Here is a 15,489-nt window from a genome sequence, read left to right as displayed (position 1 = left end):
CTATATAAATCATATTATGTGAAAGTAAAACCTTCGCAGCATAACTTAGAAAATTAGCCTAATATTAGTACTAATAGAATCATTTAATTAAAATTAGCAATTTTAGAAATGATCAATACAGATGATTCAGGAAAATGTGGAATGAGTTATATGATATCTAAAATTGGCTCAGTTTTAACTCCTCAAGTCTCAAATCAGCCAGACTCCTTCCTTTTAAAGCCATGTTTGTCTGTGTAGGTATGTGTGGTCATCATCTTCCCTGCTTCACAAAATATATTTCTGTACTTTACATAGATTTTATATTTAGAAAATTTGCCTATGCATTTATATAATATTTGTATTAAATATTATAATTAGTTCTAATCAGCAGAGTGCTTTTCTGAAAACGTTTTATGGCCAGGTTTCCTAGAATGAAGACGTATCTGGTTTCCTGCGAGTGTCTTTTGTAAATACTTGTTTGACCATATCTTACAGGAAAAACTGCTTATTGTATGGTGACAAAACTCAACCTCAGACAATAAAACTAAGCCTGACAATACAAAACATTTAATGTTATGTCACATAAAGAGTAAACTTATTGTAGCCTTTCAAAAAAGGCACATCTAAAGTGCAAACTGATTAAATTGTGTGGAAAACATATTTAGAGACTATGTCACTCAAAAAGATTTACAGAATTACATTCAAAATCTTTCTCAAATATTTTGTACATTTTACACATTCATATAATTATTTTTGCACCCTATGGTCCTAAAGACCCATATTTTATATGTCTTCCTTACACACTTGATTCAGATCAACTCATCGGCAGAGAGCTTCATCAACCAAACTGAGCATGTCAGATAATAGAGGCATACCAAATATGCAATCCAGGACTAGGACTGAAATCACTGCTATATGATATTAAGAGACAATTTCTAAACTTGATGGTTCGGAATACGATTGTTGGTCACTGGTTTGTTACAGCCAGGATAAATGGTGGTGCAGGTAAGAGTCCATCAGAGCTGTAGATAGGGCAGGCTTTGAAATTACAAGGCCAGTCTGTCCAGAGATAACGCACTGCAGTAATATCAGCAGCTGGACATTTTGGTGTAGATACACAGACATAATTAAAGCCATGCTTTACAATGACAACAAGCAACCATTTGTCATCAGATTCACACGTCTTATACTCAGAGCAGCAGATCTATGGTAAAAAAAAAAAAAGATAAAAATGAAAACATACATTGTCAGTTAGTTAAGGTCAGTTCAAAAGAAGCATTCTCACTTCAAACTTAAAACTGGCCCTTTTTTTTAAAACATAATTTTCAAATTGAATGAATGTATTTGAAGGTGATCTTACCTCAAAAAAACCATCACCGGTAATGACATTAATACCCTGATTGAACACAATGCAAATTAAATCCTGTTTGAGCACGGCTTCAGTAGGGAAAGGTCCTTGGAAAAACACATTCTTCTCCCCATAGGCAACAGCTCTTGCCCCTAGCACAAGTCTGTATGCCACATCCTGTTTATCCTCTGGATGGATACTATTATACCCCCCCACCAAAACAAGCAAATCAGCATGTTAGAGTTTGGGACTTCCATTAAATAATTTGAATAACACTTTAACTACAGTTTGTGCTCCTCCTCACCTGCCCCAGGGGGACCTATCATCAGGTACGTCAATAGCAACAGCCATAAAGGTGTTCTTCATGCGCTCATTAGGGGCATAGCCATAGTCTGCGGTCTGATGCCAGCGTATTTCTCTGAACCCATCTTGTGGATCGTTTTCACGATATGTGCTTAGCTAGAGATAGGAAATACAATTTTATGTTTAAGTATTGATGGCATATGGGTCCTGTCAAAAGTACTGTCGAGATATTTTTCTTCCATTACTGACTATTCAGTGGCACCTGTACAAATCCAAATGGGAAGTCTAGTGGAGTCTGGCCATTTGAGCCTTCATGGAAAGCCATCCTCCAGTCATCAATCATCACAGGGAAAGAGCAGTTGTATTTATCCCTGTTAAAGTTTGCATTAGCCTCACCTGAGGTAAAAAGCAAAGTAAAAATAGCAAGTCTTTGCAGGTTATAATTGATATACAGCGCTATAATTCTTCACTTGAAAATTAATACCTTGGTACCATATGGCTCCTGTTATGGTCATGTTGAGTAATGGATGAATCATGGCATTCCAGAGCACTGAACTGTTCCACTGAACATAGGCACTCTCCAAGAAGTTACATTGTACAGGTAAAACACTATGGGGAATAGTGCAGGAAATTCAGGTACAGAAGTTAAAGATGTAAAATGAGAAGTACTTCAACTACTGTACTGCACCAACTTTTTATTTATTTATTTTTTCTTATGTAGGTCAATGATATATAAGAGTGTATAAGACAAAGCAAATTAAAAATGTAATTCTTGGGAACATACTAGCTACTTGTTACTACTATGTACTACTTGTTATACTTTTTGGTTTCATATAGTTTTGAAAAACTGTTATACCATTTCCAGAAACAGATTAAATTGAGTCCTCATGCAGTTTATCTTTACATCTTGAATACATGCACACATCTTAATCTTTATTAAAAAATATTTCTCAAGAAAAGTTTTTTTTTTAATCACACATTATTTTTAAACCTGATCTTGCCTTGCCATAAAATGTTCAAATTATTTGATAATCATAATGGTCTGCAGGGGTCCTTTTTCATATATATATATATATATATATATATATATATATATAAAAAGGAAGTCTCTTAAGCTCATTTGGCTGCATACAATAAAATAATAATATTGTGTAATATTACAATTTAAAATATCTTTTCTATTTTAATATATTAAAATGGCATTTACTCCTGTGATGGCATACATTTTCAGCAGCCATTAATCCAGTTCTAAGTGTGATAAGATGTTGCAGAAGCCATTCTAATATACTGATTTGGTGCTCAAGAAACATCTCTTATTAACACAGTGCTTTTTAAAAAAAACTATTTTTCAGGATTCTTTGAAGAATAGAAAGTTTAAAAGAACATAATTTATTTGAAATAAAAATCTAAATACAGAACATGATAAAGTATTATGGTCTGGCATCGTACCTGTTCATCAATCCACACTTGTGAAGTGCCCTTGGGGATGACCAGGCCTCCACAGGTGTGCCTCCCCAACTTGAGTGTACTAGCCCTATAGGATACTTCAGAGTTTTGTAGAGATCGCGACCAAAGAGCCAGCAAACTGCAGAGAAATGGCTGAATTTCTTTCCACCAAGCAATCCTTGAACAATGAAAACAAAAGACAACAAGAACAACTGCTTAAATTTCTTCAGGAAAAAGTAGAGTGTTATGCATACATTTTACTAACATTACTGTTTTCACACTGTTTCCATACCCGCTGTTGGTTGGGACCAAGGAACTTCCACTCTTGCAAGATCAATTAGCTCCTCATCGCTCTGCTCCAAGGCAGCCTGGAAGATCCTCACGTCAGGGAACTTAGAGGCCAAGGCCAGCTCCTCTGTTGCATTAATCACCTTTCATAGAACAAGTGACATTCATGTGTATTACATCACATTATGAAAATAGAGGAATAAGCATATCAAAGTCTTTGAGTTAAGAGATATTCACTTACTTGACCAACAGTGAATGCCATGTTACTTTGTCCGCTACATAACCAGATGTCTCCAAAGAGCACATCTGTGAGTGTGATTGAGCTATTAGTTATGCTCTGAGATGCAGTCAATATGTAGGGACCACCAGCCTCCACAGGTTTGAGAGTTGTGCCCCAAATACCTGAGAGAAGGTATTTAAAATCAGCATTAGGGTTGGGAATTGAAAATCAATTCCAATTCCAGAATCAGATATTTAGGATCAGGAATTGGATACTTGTAAAATTAAAAATTAAAATTAAAAATTAAATTCTGCCTATCAATTTCTTTGTGTGCATCTTTTTTTTTTTAAGGTGGCGAAAAGAGGCTTTTAAAATGTATTTGTTTTTGAATCATTCATCACCACGACATCCATTGAAAAAAAAGTCACAATTTATCCAGAATCGTGCAGGTCTATTTTGCACACAAACAGCTCTTAATCAAGTCCAGTTTTTATGTAGCCAGCTGATTTTTTTTATGGTATTCATCAGCAATTAAATGTTTTGCAAAAAGAGGCACAGAATAAATATGTTTGATATCTAAATGTTTGACTTCATTTTTTTTTTTAAACCACATTGGAATCGAAACTGGGAAGAATCGGATTCGATAAGCAGAACTGGAATCGGAATTCATAAAATTCAAACAATACCCAACCGTAGTCAGAATGCACTGTTATTGTACTGAATTCTTTTAAGTGGATATTAACTAAATGATCACTTTTTGAGTTTCACAGAAGAACCCAAGTCATACAAGGTTTGAAATGATGAGAGTCTGAGTAAATAACAGAATTTGCATTGTTGGATGAACTCTTCCTTTAAAGCAGACTTTACTGGAAAATATTATTTGTGTAACTGATACTTACCATTGATAACAGTAGTAGAGTGGTCAGAGACTTTGTAAGGTCCTGACAATGTCACCACAACCTTGGCACCTGTCTGTCCAAATCCCCACACGACTGCTTTGGCTGGGGCCTTCTGCAGAACCATGTGATTCCCATAATAAGAAGAGAACCGAAACACTTCTGCTGGGAATACAAGGAAATGAGATTAAGCTTTATGATATGATTGTTTTGTAGTGATGGGGAACCCTACTGATTCATGTGACTTGATTCTGCAAACAGTTAGTTTCAAATAATCCAGGTGTTTGAAGGATGCATCCGGCTGTAGACCTTAGCTGCCATGTCATAAAGCATGTCATAAGCTCCATCGAAGCCCATCTCAATTTGAAGGACCCTTGGAAGGCAGCCTTTGTTTTGTGTCCTTCATTCATGCATATTTTCAGGAATTGAGTGCATAAGTCACATCCCCCAATCCTTTCAACATATTTCAGTTATATATTCCAACATTTTGATAAAAGTGTTTTCCCATACTTTTAATTGCATTCTAATGCCATGACCGCAGGACGGAAACCTTTAGGATGTAGCCAAGCAAACTTATATGTCTTTCAGGTGGAATCAGACGTACTGTAATTACGAGTTCAAAGCACATGACAGACAGAGTGAAAATGTATTTAAGTGAGATGCATAAGTTGTACTTACTAGATGACACATAAGTTGCTGAGTTGTGATGGAAGGGGCATGTTGAACTTGTAACATTGTGGAAACATTGATTTATAATATAGAGAATATCACATATGTAAATATAGTAAGCAATGAGCAGAAAGAAAATCTACAATGAATCATAGCGAGTTGTTTAATTTATAAAACTTTGAATGTATTTAATTTAATTTATTTGATTGAAATAGAACATACAACATTATTTTAATCATTTTGAATGATAAAAATATTGTAAACCATAACAATTTACCCAACATTAGTAAATACTCCTTGACAACAGGTCACTTAAGATCAAATACCAAGAAATGAAGGACGTTTACTGTAGAAAACCGCAGAAGAAAACGACATCACATGGTCACAAAATTGAATGATAAACTGTTTTTTTTATTTCATTTTATTTGTTTTCAGGAGCGTTTGGTTAGTAAAATAGTTGACAGAATTTTTGGGGACATGAGTAAATGGAATATTTTCTTATTTAAAAGAAAATTCAATTTAAGCTCTATTTTTCTAAGGTATTTAAATTGTACAAAATAACTGTAATACAGATTGTAATATTTTTAACATGGTCCCATTGGGGCGCGTGGCCTTTTGATATGAATAAAACACACCACATTTGTATTTTCCCACAAAATGTGTCGCTCCAGTTCATGTCTTTATATCATGTGATCCATAACAACCCCTCGTGACATGCTGTAAACACATTTCCAGTCAAGTCCACTGTAAGCACATATTACGCGTTTTGCTGACGGTTATAAAACCAAGTAATTTTAATCGGCTTTTCTGCTATCTGGCAATTAAAGTAAGTTATTTTCTGCTCTCAGTCAAATCGTCGGATCACTACAAATTCTTATAATCAGCTCGTGCATCGGTCCTCAGCGCATTCATTCGCTTAAAAGAACAACAACAACAACTACATCGATGCTGCCTCGCCGCATTGCGCTTCAGCCTGTCTGAATTTCATATAATGTAAATTTGCACGACACGTTTGTGCTTTTCGACCTGAATCAAACCATTCGCACAGCGTCTGCAAACATCATGCACATACGCTTATCAAAACCTCGTTGGAAAGCCCATTGTAGGAAACGTGAAAAATATATATTTATTTAGTTCATGCAAATCACTGTATATCAAAAAGTACTGACTTACCTGCCGATAAAACACTGGCAAATGCGCTCAAAAGTAGCGAGAAATTAGCCGTCTTCAGCATATCTGCAAGTGATTGAAAAGAAGGAAGTGCATTCACTTCAAGCAGCCAATGCAGGCAGTGTTTAGTTCATGGTTCAAAGTTGTCAAACCGGCCACTTATATTGACAGTGAAATGGATTTTAAAAGGTAGCCTTCAAACCTGTCACTTGTGCGGTATCCTTTCAAAAGGTACTTTCAAATATAAATAATACAAAGATACCTTTAAGAATTTGTATCTTAGGATGTAGCTCCCCATTGACACCTTGTACTTTTGGAGAGTGTACCCAGTATTGTTACAGACTTGCACATCCAAATATTTGGATTTCCCAACTGTCCTCTTTATCTGGTGTCCTTACATTACCAGTCAAAAGTTTTTCGACATTAAGATTTTTAATGAAGTATCTTCTGCTCACCAATTATTTGATCCAAAGTACAGCAAAAACAGTAATTTTTTACAAATATTTGTACTCTTTAAAATAATTGTTTCTGTTTGAACATGTTTTAAATGTAATTTATTCCTGTGATTTAGAATTTTCGAATTTCCTGAATTTTTGACATCATTAATCCAGTCACATGATCCTTCAGAAATCATTCTAATATTCTGAATTGCTGCTCTAAAACATTTATTATTATTATTATCATTATTATGTTGAAAACAGCTGAGTAGTATTTTTTTCAGGTTTCCTTGATGAATAGAAAGTTCAGAAGAACAGAATTCATCTGATGTAGAAATCATTTGTAATGTTTTGTCTTTATCATCACCTTTGATCAATTGAAAGCATCCTTGCTAAATAAAAGTATTAATTTCTATAACCACACACACACACACACACACACACACACACACACACACACACACAAAATAAAATAAAAAATAGGCCAATATATACTGACTACAATCTTTGGTATAGTGTATAATGTTACAAAAGCTTTTTATTTCAGATAAATGCTGACCCCCCCCCCCCCCCCCCCCCCCCCCCCCCCCATGAATGCAAGTGGACATACTTTAACATACTTGTTAAAGAAAAACAAAATAAATTTTGGGATGAAAATTTTCTTTAATTGTTATTTATTTCAGTCTTATGTCTAATTGGCATTTCCAGCATTGTATTGTGCATGCCGATCCATCACTAAAAATAGCAGCAATCAGGCAGTGTCAATAGATGCAAACACCAGTGGCCCATTTCATCATCTTTGCATACATTTCAGTAAACATGGCATCCCATCAGTCTAATTGCATCCTGGCAGAGGCTAATTGACTGCCTAACTTTGCAACATCATTAAAGCTGATGGGATGGTATTCAAGATAAAAGCTCTGCATACGACTAATCAGAGAGAGAGAGAGCAGAAAATATTTTGATCAATCAGCTAGTTAAAAACCCAGCGGGAAGGGATGAAAGAAACAGGGGTTTTAAATGGTCAATGAAGTCATTACTGGATAATTAGGTCATTAGAGGAAGTTGAAGCACACTGCAAAGGCAGTTGCTTTTATATTAAACGAAAATGCTGTGCTTAGGACTTCAGATAATGGAGATATTTTGCACACTAACTTAGCTTAGGAGAGAAACATTTATTCAAGGTCCAGTTGTCTTGTTTGTTATAAAAGAAGCACCTTCCTTAATTTTAAAAATATGATTTAAAAAAAATGTTTTATTTACTTTTTGTTTTAATATAATTTCATCTTATGTTTCATCCTTTCAAAATGTATAATTTAGAAAAACAATTTTAAAATCTATCTATCTATCTATCTATCTATCTATCTATCTATCTATCTATCTATCTATCTATCTATCTATCTATCTATCTATCTATCTATCTATCTATCTATCTATCTATCTATCTATCTATCTATCTATCTTATCTACATCTATATCTATATATATATATATATATATATATATATATATATATATATATATATATATATATATATATACTGAACAAAATTATAGACGCAACACTTTTGTTTTTGTCCCCATTTTTCATGAGCTGAATTCAAAGATCTAAGACTTTTTCTATGTAGCCTACTCAAAAGGCCTATTTCTCTCAAATATTGTTCACAAATCTGTCTAAATCTGTGTTAGTGAGCACTTCTCCTTTGCCGAGATGATCCATCCACCTCACAGGTGTGGCATATCAAGATGCTGATTAGACAGCATGATTATTGCACAGGTGTGCCTTAGGCTGGCCACAATAAAAGGCCACTCTAAAATGTGCAGTTTTACTGTATTGGGGGGGGTCCGAAAACCAGTCAGTATCTGGTGTGACCACCACTTTCCTCACACAGTGCAACACATCTCCTTCGCATAGAGTTCATCAGGTTGTCCACTCCTCTTCAATGACTGTGCGAAGTTTCTGGATATTGGCAGGAACTGGAACACGCTGTCGTATACGCCGATCCAGAGCATCCCAAACATGCTCAATGGGTGACATATACGGTGAGTATGCTGGCCATGCAAGAACTAGGATGTTTTCAGCTTCCAGGAATTGTGTACAGATCCTTGCAACATGGGGCCATGCATTATCATGCTGCAACATGAGGTGATGGTCGTGGATGAATGGCACAACAATGGGCCTCAGGATTTCGTCACGGTATCTCTATGCATTCAAAATGCCATCAATAAAATGCACCTGTGTTCGTTGTCCATAAAATACGCCTGCCCATACCATAACCCCACCGCCACCATGGGCCACTCGATCCACAACGTTGATATCAGCACCCACACGACGCCATACACGCTGTCTGCCATCTTCCCTGTACAGTGAAAACCGGGATTCATCTGTGAAGAGAACATCTCTCAAAAGTGCCAGACGCCATTGAATGTGAGCATTTGCCCACTCAAGTTGGTTACAACGACGAACTGCAGTCAGGTCGAGACCCCAATGAGGATGAGGAGCATGCAGATGAGCTTCCCTGAGATGGTTTCTGACAGTTTGTGCAGAAATTTGCAGCATCTTGATATGCCACACCTGTGAGGTGGATGGATTATCTCGGCAAAGGAGAAGTGCTCACTAACACAGATTTAGACAGATTTGTGAACAATATTTGAGCGAAATAGGCCTTTTGTGTACATAGAAAAAGTCTTAGATCTTTGAGTTCAGCTCATGAAAAATAGGGGTAAAAACAAAAGTGCTGCGTTTATAATTTTGTTGTGTGTGTGTGTGTTTGTATATATATATATATATATATATATATATATATATATAAAGGGGACAATAAAACATTTATCTGAACTTTAGCTTATCATTTTAATTTACTTTTACTTAAAACCTGATACTAATATTCTATTTGATATTATTTAATAATATTATGTAACTTATGTAAATTTCAGCAGTTTTTGAATCAAAATAAGTGACAATAACACAAGTGACAAATCACAATAACTTTTCAACAACAACAACAAAATTCAATCATCTGCAGAGCTTTTTTTCTTTCTTTTTTTCACGCTGACTAGTGAAATACTGTATTTGATAAATGAATAGTAACATTCTACTTGGGACTGATGCATTTTACTGTGGGCTCCTTCATAATGGATAGTGATGACAGGTTGAAGGTGAGAGAAAGAATGACTTGAGAAGAAAATTTAAATGCAAAGTGAGCAATCGTAATATCCATTAGCGTTTTAATTGAGTTCTAAAGCATTATAAATCTAGAGAGCATGAGGTCTGAATTTTAACACGAGCATGCTGATCTATTAGATGGCTTTAAGATGCACATGAATTGTGTACTTGGACAGGTGCCAGTTTCTTGAACGTCAGCTCAGTTTGTCTTGAGATTGAAGACATATACATTAATTTGACAAATTGTCTTATAACTGACCAGCATCTAAGGAGCCATATATTTTCACACCTATATCCAGCATAAATTCAACACAGCTTCTTGTAATCATGTTAGCATCATTAATAAAATTGCTGGTATAGAGACTGTGCTCTCAATTTATTTTTTTTCCCTGTTAGTTTTAGTCTGATGCACAAAAATAAATAAAATAGATTCTGTAATATTCTTTTCTACTTTCCAAATCTTTTAAATATCGGAAAACAAATAATTTCTTTGCTGTGAACTCCTTGTTACACATTTTTATTTTCATAAAACTGGAAGTGGATAACGGATGAAAGTGGAAACCATTTGATTCAGGCAGTAAAGCTCTATTGTCTACAAACTGATGAGTTCATTACACATTTGCTTACCTTTTATCTTCCTTTGCTTACACTCAATGCAAATGAAGAATCATAAAAGTGCAAATTAAAAATACATTATATGAAAATAGAATCTGCAAACACGAAAAAAAGATATTCTATAATACAAAAAAAAAAAAAACTCTTTAGACTTCAGCACTGAATTGGACTGACAATGACACTGTGTTCCTTCACAGCAAAAATCTCATTAATTGGGTGGAATTTAATTATATGCATCGCTTAGTCACTGTTATCTCCATTGCAGATGTTAACCTGAGATTCACTGCATATTCTTCTCCGAGGACAAGCATTACTAATTAAATAATTTTTGAACGCAGCCTTTGCTCTTTGCATCTGCTGTGATGCATTTTATATTCAATTACCCAGAGATGTGTCCTGAAAAGTCACAGCAATTATTCCTTATGACCGGATGTGGCTTTAAACCTGAAACAAATGATCTGTTTTTATGTGAAATATTGTCAATATGACCTATTGAGGTCATTCTAATAATAAAGTAATAATATTTTATAGACTCAGCAGCTTTTTTTTTTTTTCCCAGTGCCTGTCACAATTTAGATGGTCAGATTCTCCTTTCCAATGGATGGCAAAGTTCCAAGCTTATGTTAAATGATTCAGTGCTTTCAAACATAAAACATGGGTCCGGCATTAATAAAATAAAGCATTGTCTAAATAGCAAAGATGGACTGCATTAAAACTGCAGGAGCACATGGTTGTGAGTTATAGAGCGGAGAAAATCAAGCTGGATGTGGTACAAAGATAGATGCATGTTGATGGTTGATCTGCTAGCTGCAGTTAGACTTCTAATCAACAGGGGGAGCTCGAATGACAGTAAAATGTGTGTATGAGAGCCACATGATGCTGCACAGCAGTGCCATTAAATAGAGATATAGTAGCCTCCACAATACATTAAATAATCTGCTTTTCATCTGTTTCTCTTTCAGTCTGGACAGATGAGAGTAGGTTCGATTTTTCTGATGCAATTTTGCCGTCACCCACCTATAGGCTTAATTGAGTGCAACCCTTAATGAGGAGAGGAGAGACTGCTGGCTTAAACGAGTCTGTGTTTGTGTTTGTAAAGGACCGCTCCTTTAACACTTCCTGTGAAGCTGCACTTCTTGGTTTAAAGGAGTGTGAGTCTGTAATTGGTTTGAAATTTTGTTAGAATTGCTGAGCTGTTTCATCATGCCAACAGGTATTTGGAGAGCTGAAGGGTTTTTCGGTATAATTAACATGATTTAGGAGAGAAGAACATTTTAAAAACACATTGGGGGAAGCACCCAGAGGACAATGTTATTGCTCAGCGGTTGATCCTTCATAGCTAAAGAGATTTAATGGAGTCCTTATTTCTGTTTCATGTAATTTAATTGTCTTTCTCTTTTTTTTTTCAACTTGAGATCAACTTGAATTTGAAGTTGTTGATAGTCTTTTATTACTCGGCTCTCTGGAATACTAGATTCAGACTGGTCAATAGTGCTATTCAGTGCTGAGATATTCGCCGTTGTCCATTGCTCTAAGAATGTGCAGGTAAATTAGTGTTGTGAACAATCGATAGGTCCACAAATGTGTCTGAAATAGGTCTCTATCTGAAATCCTACATTATTATTCTAATACACTGAATAAGCTAGTGAGTGAATAAATAGGGGTCGGCAATATGACCACAGTCTTATATCACGATATGAGTAATTTTATTTCCCAGTATATATCACAATATAGATATTTTTGCTTTAAATAAGGTCTTATGATATAAAAAGTTTTGATACCATATAGAGTAATTCTTGTCACCAGTGTCAATATCACAAGATTCAATATCACAAGAATTAATACTAGCCTAAATTTAAAAAAGCTCACTGAAGACAAGTAAACATTCAGTGATTAAATAAGAATAAGAAACTAATAGGACACAAAAGTACAGAAGAACATATAAATAAGAAAAGCTACATGCATTCTATAAAAAAATCAAATGTATAAAAACACTGCATATTCTTCACGGTGTAAATTATATATATATATATATATATATATATATATATATATGTATATTTCTTATTAAAGTTACAATAGTGATTTAGTCAAGAGAAGTGAGATATTTTTTCCTCTTTTGTTGTTATTAACATGAATGACATACAGCAGGAATATTAGACTGTTGTCACTTTAAGAGCTGCCTGTATCCAATATACTGTTACACATGTATATTCTTTCTCAGCTGTTTGCTTTCACTTTTTCAGTTTATTTGTATAGCGCTTTTTACGATACAAATCGTTGCAAAGCAGCTCTACAGGAATTTAAGTTTCCACAATATATTTATATATTGCAGAACCTTAATATATTGCAGAACCTTAATATCTTCATGCGTGCATGCCTCTCTGACAGAATTCAGAAACAGTCTGCTCATGCAAATAGTGAAATGAGTTCTTTTTCACTGCTGATTGCATTTCAGCGGCTTAAAATCAGTTGGTTTTAAACCACAATGTTTAAAAACGCATGCAAACGATAAGAGATGATAATCCAAAATCTCTACCACTTGACAAATTTCTGCCAGTTAATCGTGTCTACTGGTATATTGCTCACCCCTAGTTGGAAGTGCTGTGTATTCCATCTTCTACAGCAGGGGTAGGCAAGTTCTGTCCTAGAGAGTCGCTATCCTGCAGTTTAGCTCCAAACCTGAAAAAAAACCTCATCTGCCTATATTAGTAATCCTGAAGACATTGATTAGCTTGTTAAGGTGTTTGATTGGGAGTTAAACTCTGCAGGACGGCGGCTCTCTAGTACTGAACTTGCCTAGCCCTGTTCTAGAGAGATGCGGGAATTGTTTGGTGCAACATTTCATTCCGGTGCATGTGCGTGTCCGTTAAGTCCACAAGACTGTAATGTGTCTCGTTCATCATTTTGGCTTTCAGAAGGTTGCTCATGAGCACCCCCTTTACGGGCACTGTGCGCCCTCAATGTGCACTAATGAGTAGATTTACATGTTCAGCGCGATAACTTCTAATGTCCCAAATAATCTCTGTAGTCCCATTGTTATATGTTCCCTATAGTGTTTGGACTTTTATGTTGTAATTCTGGTTTCATATTTCCTGTGTCTAGTTTTGTAGTTCCTTTGTTGATTGGTTCCCCTTGATTTTCTCCCCAGGTGTAGTCTCAGCCTCAGACGTCATGCCCACGGACCATTGGCTGAACGTCTGATGCATATGGCACACAAAAGTGGAAACACTTCAGGAGTTTCGAAGTCATCATCGGATTGGTTGAATTATGCAGGATTTCCAGGAGACGTGTATCGCGATCTTTAACGTTCCACCTGGAAACAAAGATGCCGTAATGCCAAACTCCCTCACGAAAGAAGAAAGCCGTCTGTTTACAACTGTGATGACAAGCCCTTATCAGGATCAACTAAACGCTGGATTTTCAAAAGTATGTGAAATATTTAAAGTTCGCGGCATAGAATCTTTAAAATCCGTTAAAGATCCGAGAGTTTTACACACCTGTCTGTTATTGTGGCGACATTTCCACGCCCCGAAACGTGACACTGAACGAAACGAACTGTGATTGGTTGTTTGACATGTCGTCAAATGGCCTCATGGGCGGGCCTTGGCCAATGAAAACCGCCATGGATTCCAGACCTTCAGCCTTCAGTCTCAAGGTCTGGCTACACGAGACTACCCCAGGTGTTGCTTGTTATCCTGTTAACCCAGTCTATATTTACCCTTGTGTTTCCTTGTCAGTTGTTGATGTTCTTGCCCTGTATGTTCCCTGGTTCTTTTTTTCTGTTTGTTTTGTTCATTAAATACTCTTGCCTTTAAATCCTCTGTTTCCACCTGCCTTCCTTTGTTTTACAATCAGGGCCCATATAGGCGAAGTAGACAGGGCGGCAAAAAGGACAGATATTTTAGTTTATCTTTTGGGCATTCCTTTGGAATTATTGCTCTCATATCAATAAGTTATAACCCCTTAGTTATTATAAATCGAAATTAACTTTGCTTCATATTAATGCCGCTCCCGCACTGCCCCCACCTGAGCAGCTTCAATAGGCTACTCTCAGAGCCGATTCTCCCTATATACGCAGAATACGCAAGCTGCGTAGGGCCCCTGAAACACTTGGGGGCCCCCTTGCTTGCAAAGATGTTTTAGTTTCGTTTTTTTATTTGGCCAGCGGTTATGAAAACATGAATAATAATTTCTTTAAATGTGGTGCGCTGTCACCCTCTCTATGTAAAAATCAGTCAAATCATGTAACGTGAATGTCGTACAGTCTCTTGCTCAAGACTAAAAAAAAACGAGCCACAGAAGAGATACTGTTTCTCGAGCGCTTTCCGTGATAGCGATTCGAGGCAGAGAGAAAAACAGACAAATACGTTTCATCCGTTCTTTCAGAGGATGGAGATTAAAGGATCATTCGCGCGATCACTTGGTTGACCCACTTAAGTGATTACCAGCTTGCATCAGTTGCTTTTATAGTGTGCACTTATACTCTAAAAATCACGTTTATTTTCTTGCAACATTTTTTTGTGTTTGGGTAACCCAGCTCCTATAGGACAGTCGCAACAACCCAGCGTTTGCGTTTGCAATGAGCGCAAGCAGATATATATTATTTTTGGGTGAGAGCAGTTCTCAGTGCCGCTGACTTATTTCTTTGGCCTAATATAGGTTTGTTTCATTAAATCTATAAAAATGTAAACCATTTTATTTTATCCAAAGCCAAGTCACCTAAACGAGCCGCATCGGTCTTTTTGCGACTATGAAATGTTTTATTTTTACTTCTAAAATGCTTGTTAAGGCCGTGTTCACACTTGGCGTCTTTTTCGAAGCTGCCGGCGTCTGTTTTACATTATAATCCTATGGAGTAAACCGTGTTTTCAAAAAAGTCCTGAGCGCTTTTTAAAACGCCACCGCCGGCGTCTTTTTCTACAGCTCAGAGCGTTTTTTCGAGTTGAAAA

General features: G+C 36.1%; 1 protein-coding gene across 2 annotated transcripts; it reads right to left on the bottom strand.

Moving 5' to 3' along the window:
* Window positions 1-525: 525 nt before the first annotated feature.
* Window positions 526-6,564, bottom strand: LOC306843269 (sialate O-acetylesterase-like). Of its 2 annotated transcripts, none has more exons than XM_079374641.1 (10): window positions 6,323-6,564; window positions 4,484-4,642; window positions 3,606-3,766; window positions 3,369-3,507; window positions 3,080-3,254; window positions 2,115-2,239; window positions 1,893-2,026; window positions 1,632-1,786; window positions 1,340-1,526; window positions 526-1,183 (listed from the first exon to the last, which is right to left on the bottom strand). In XM_079374641.1, exons 1-10 carry the CDS (start codon window positions 6,381-6,383, stop codon window positions 947-949), a joined length of 1,533 nt encoding a protein of 510 aa, XP_079230767.1. In that variant the 5' UTR covers window positions 6,384-6,564; the 3' UTR covers window positions 526-946. The 2 variants fall into 2 exon arrangements, with proteins under 2 accessions (XP_079230767.1, XP_079230766.1); XM_079374640.1 differs by having other exon boundaries at window positions 4,484-4,645; window positions 6,323-6,445.
* Between the last annotated feature and the right edge of the window lie 8,925 nt (window positions 6,565-15,489).

The sequence above is a fragment of the Barbus barbus genome (genome assembly GCF_936440315.1).
Source record: "Barbus barbus genome assembly, chromosome: 23".
NCBI classification, from domain to species: Eukaryota; Metazoa; Chordata; class Actinopteri; order Cypriniformes; family Cyprinidae; genus Barbus; species Barbus barbus.
Note: the sequence above shows the minus strand (reverse complement) of the source record. Positions and strands in the feature narration are given on the sequence as shown.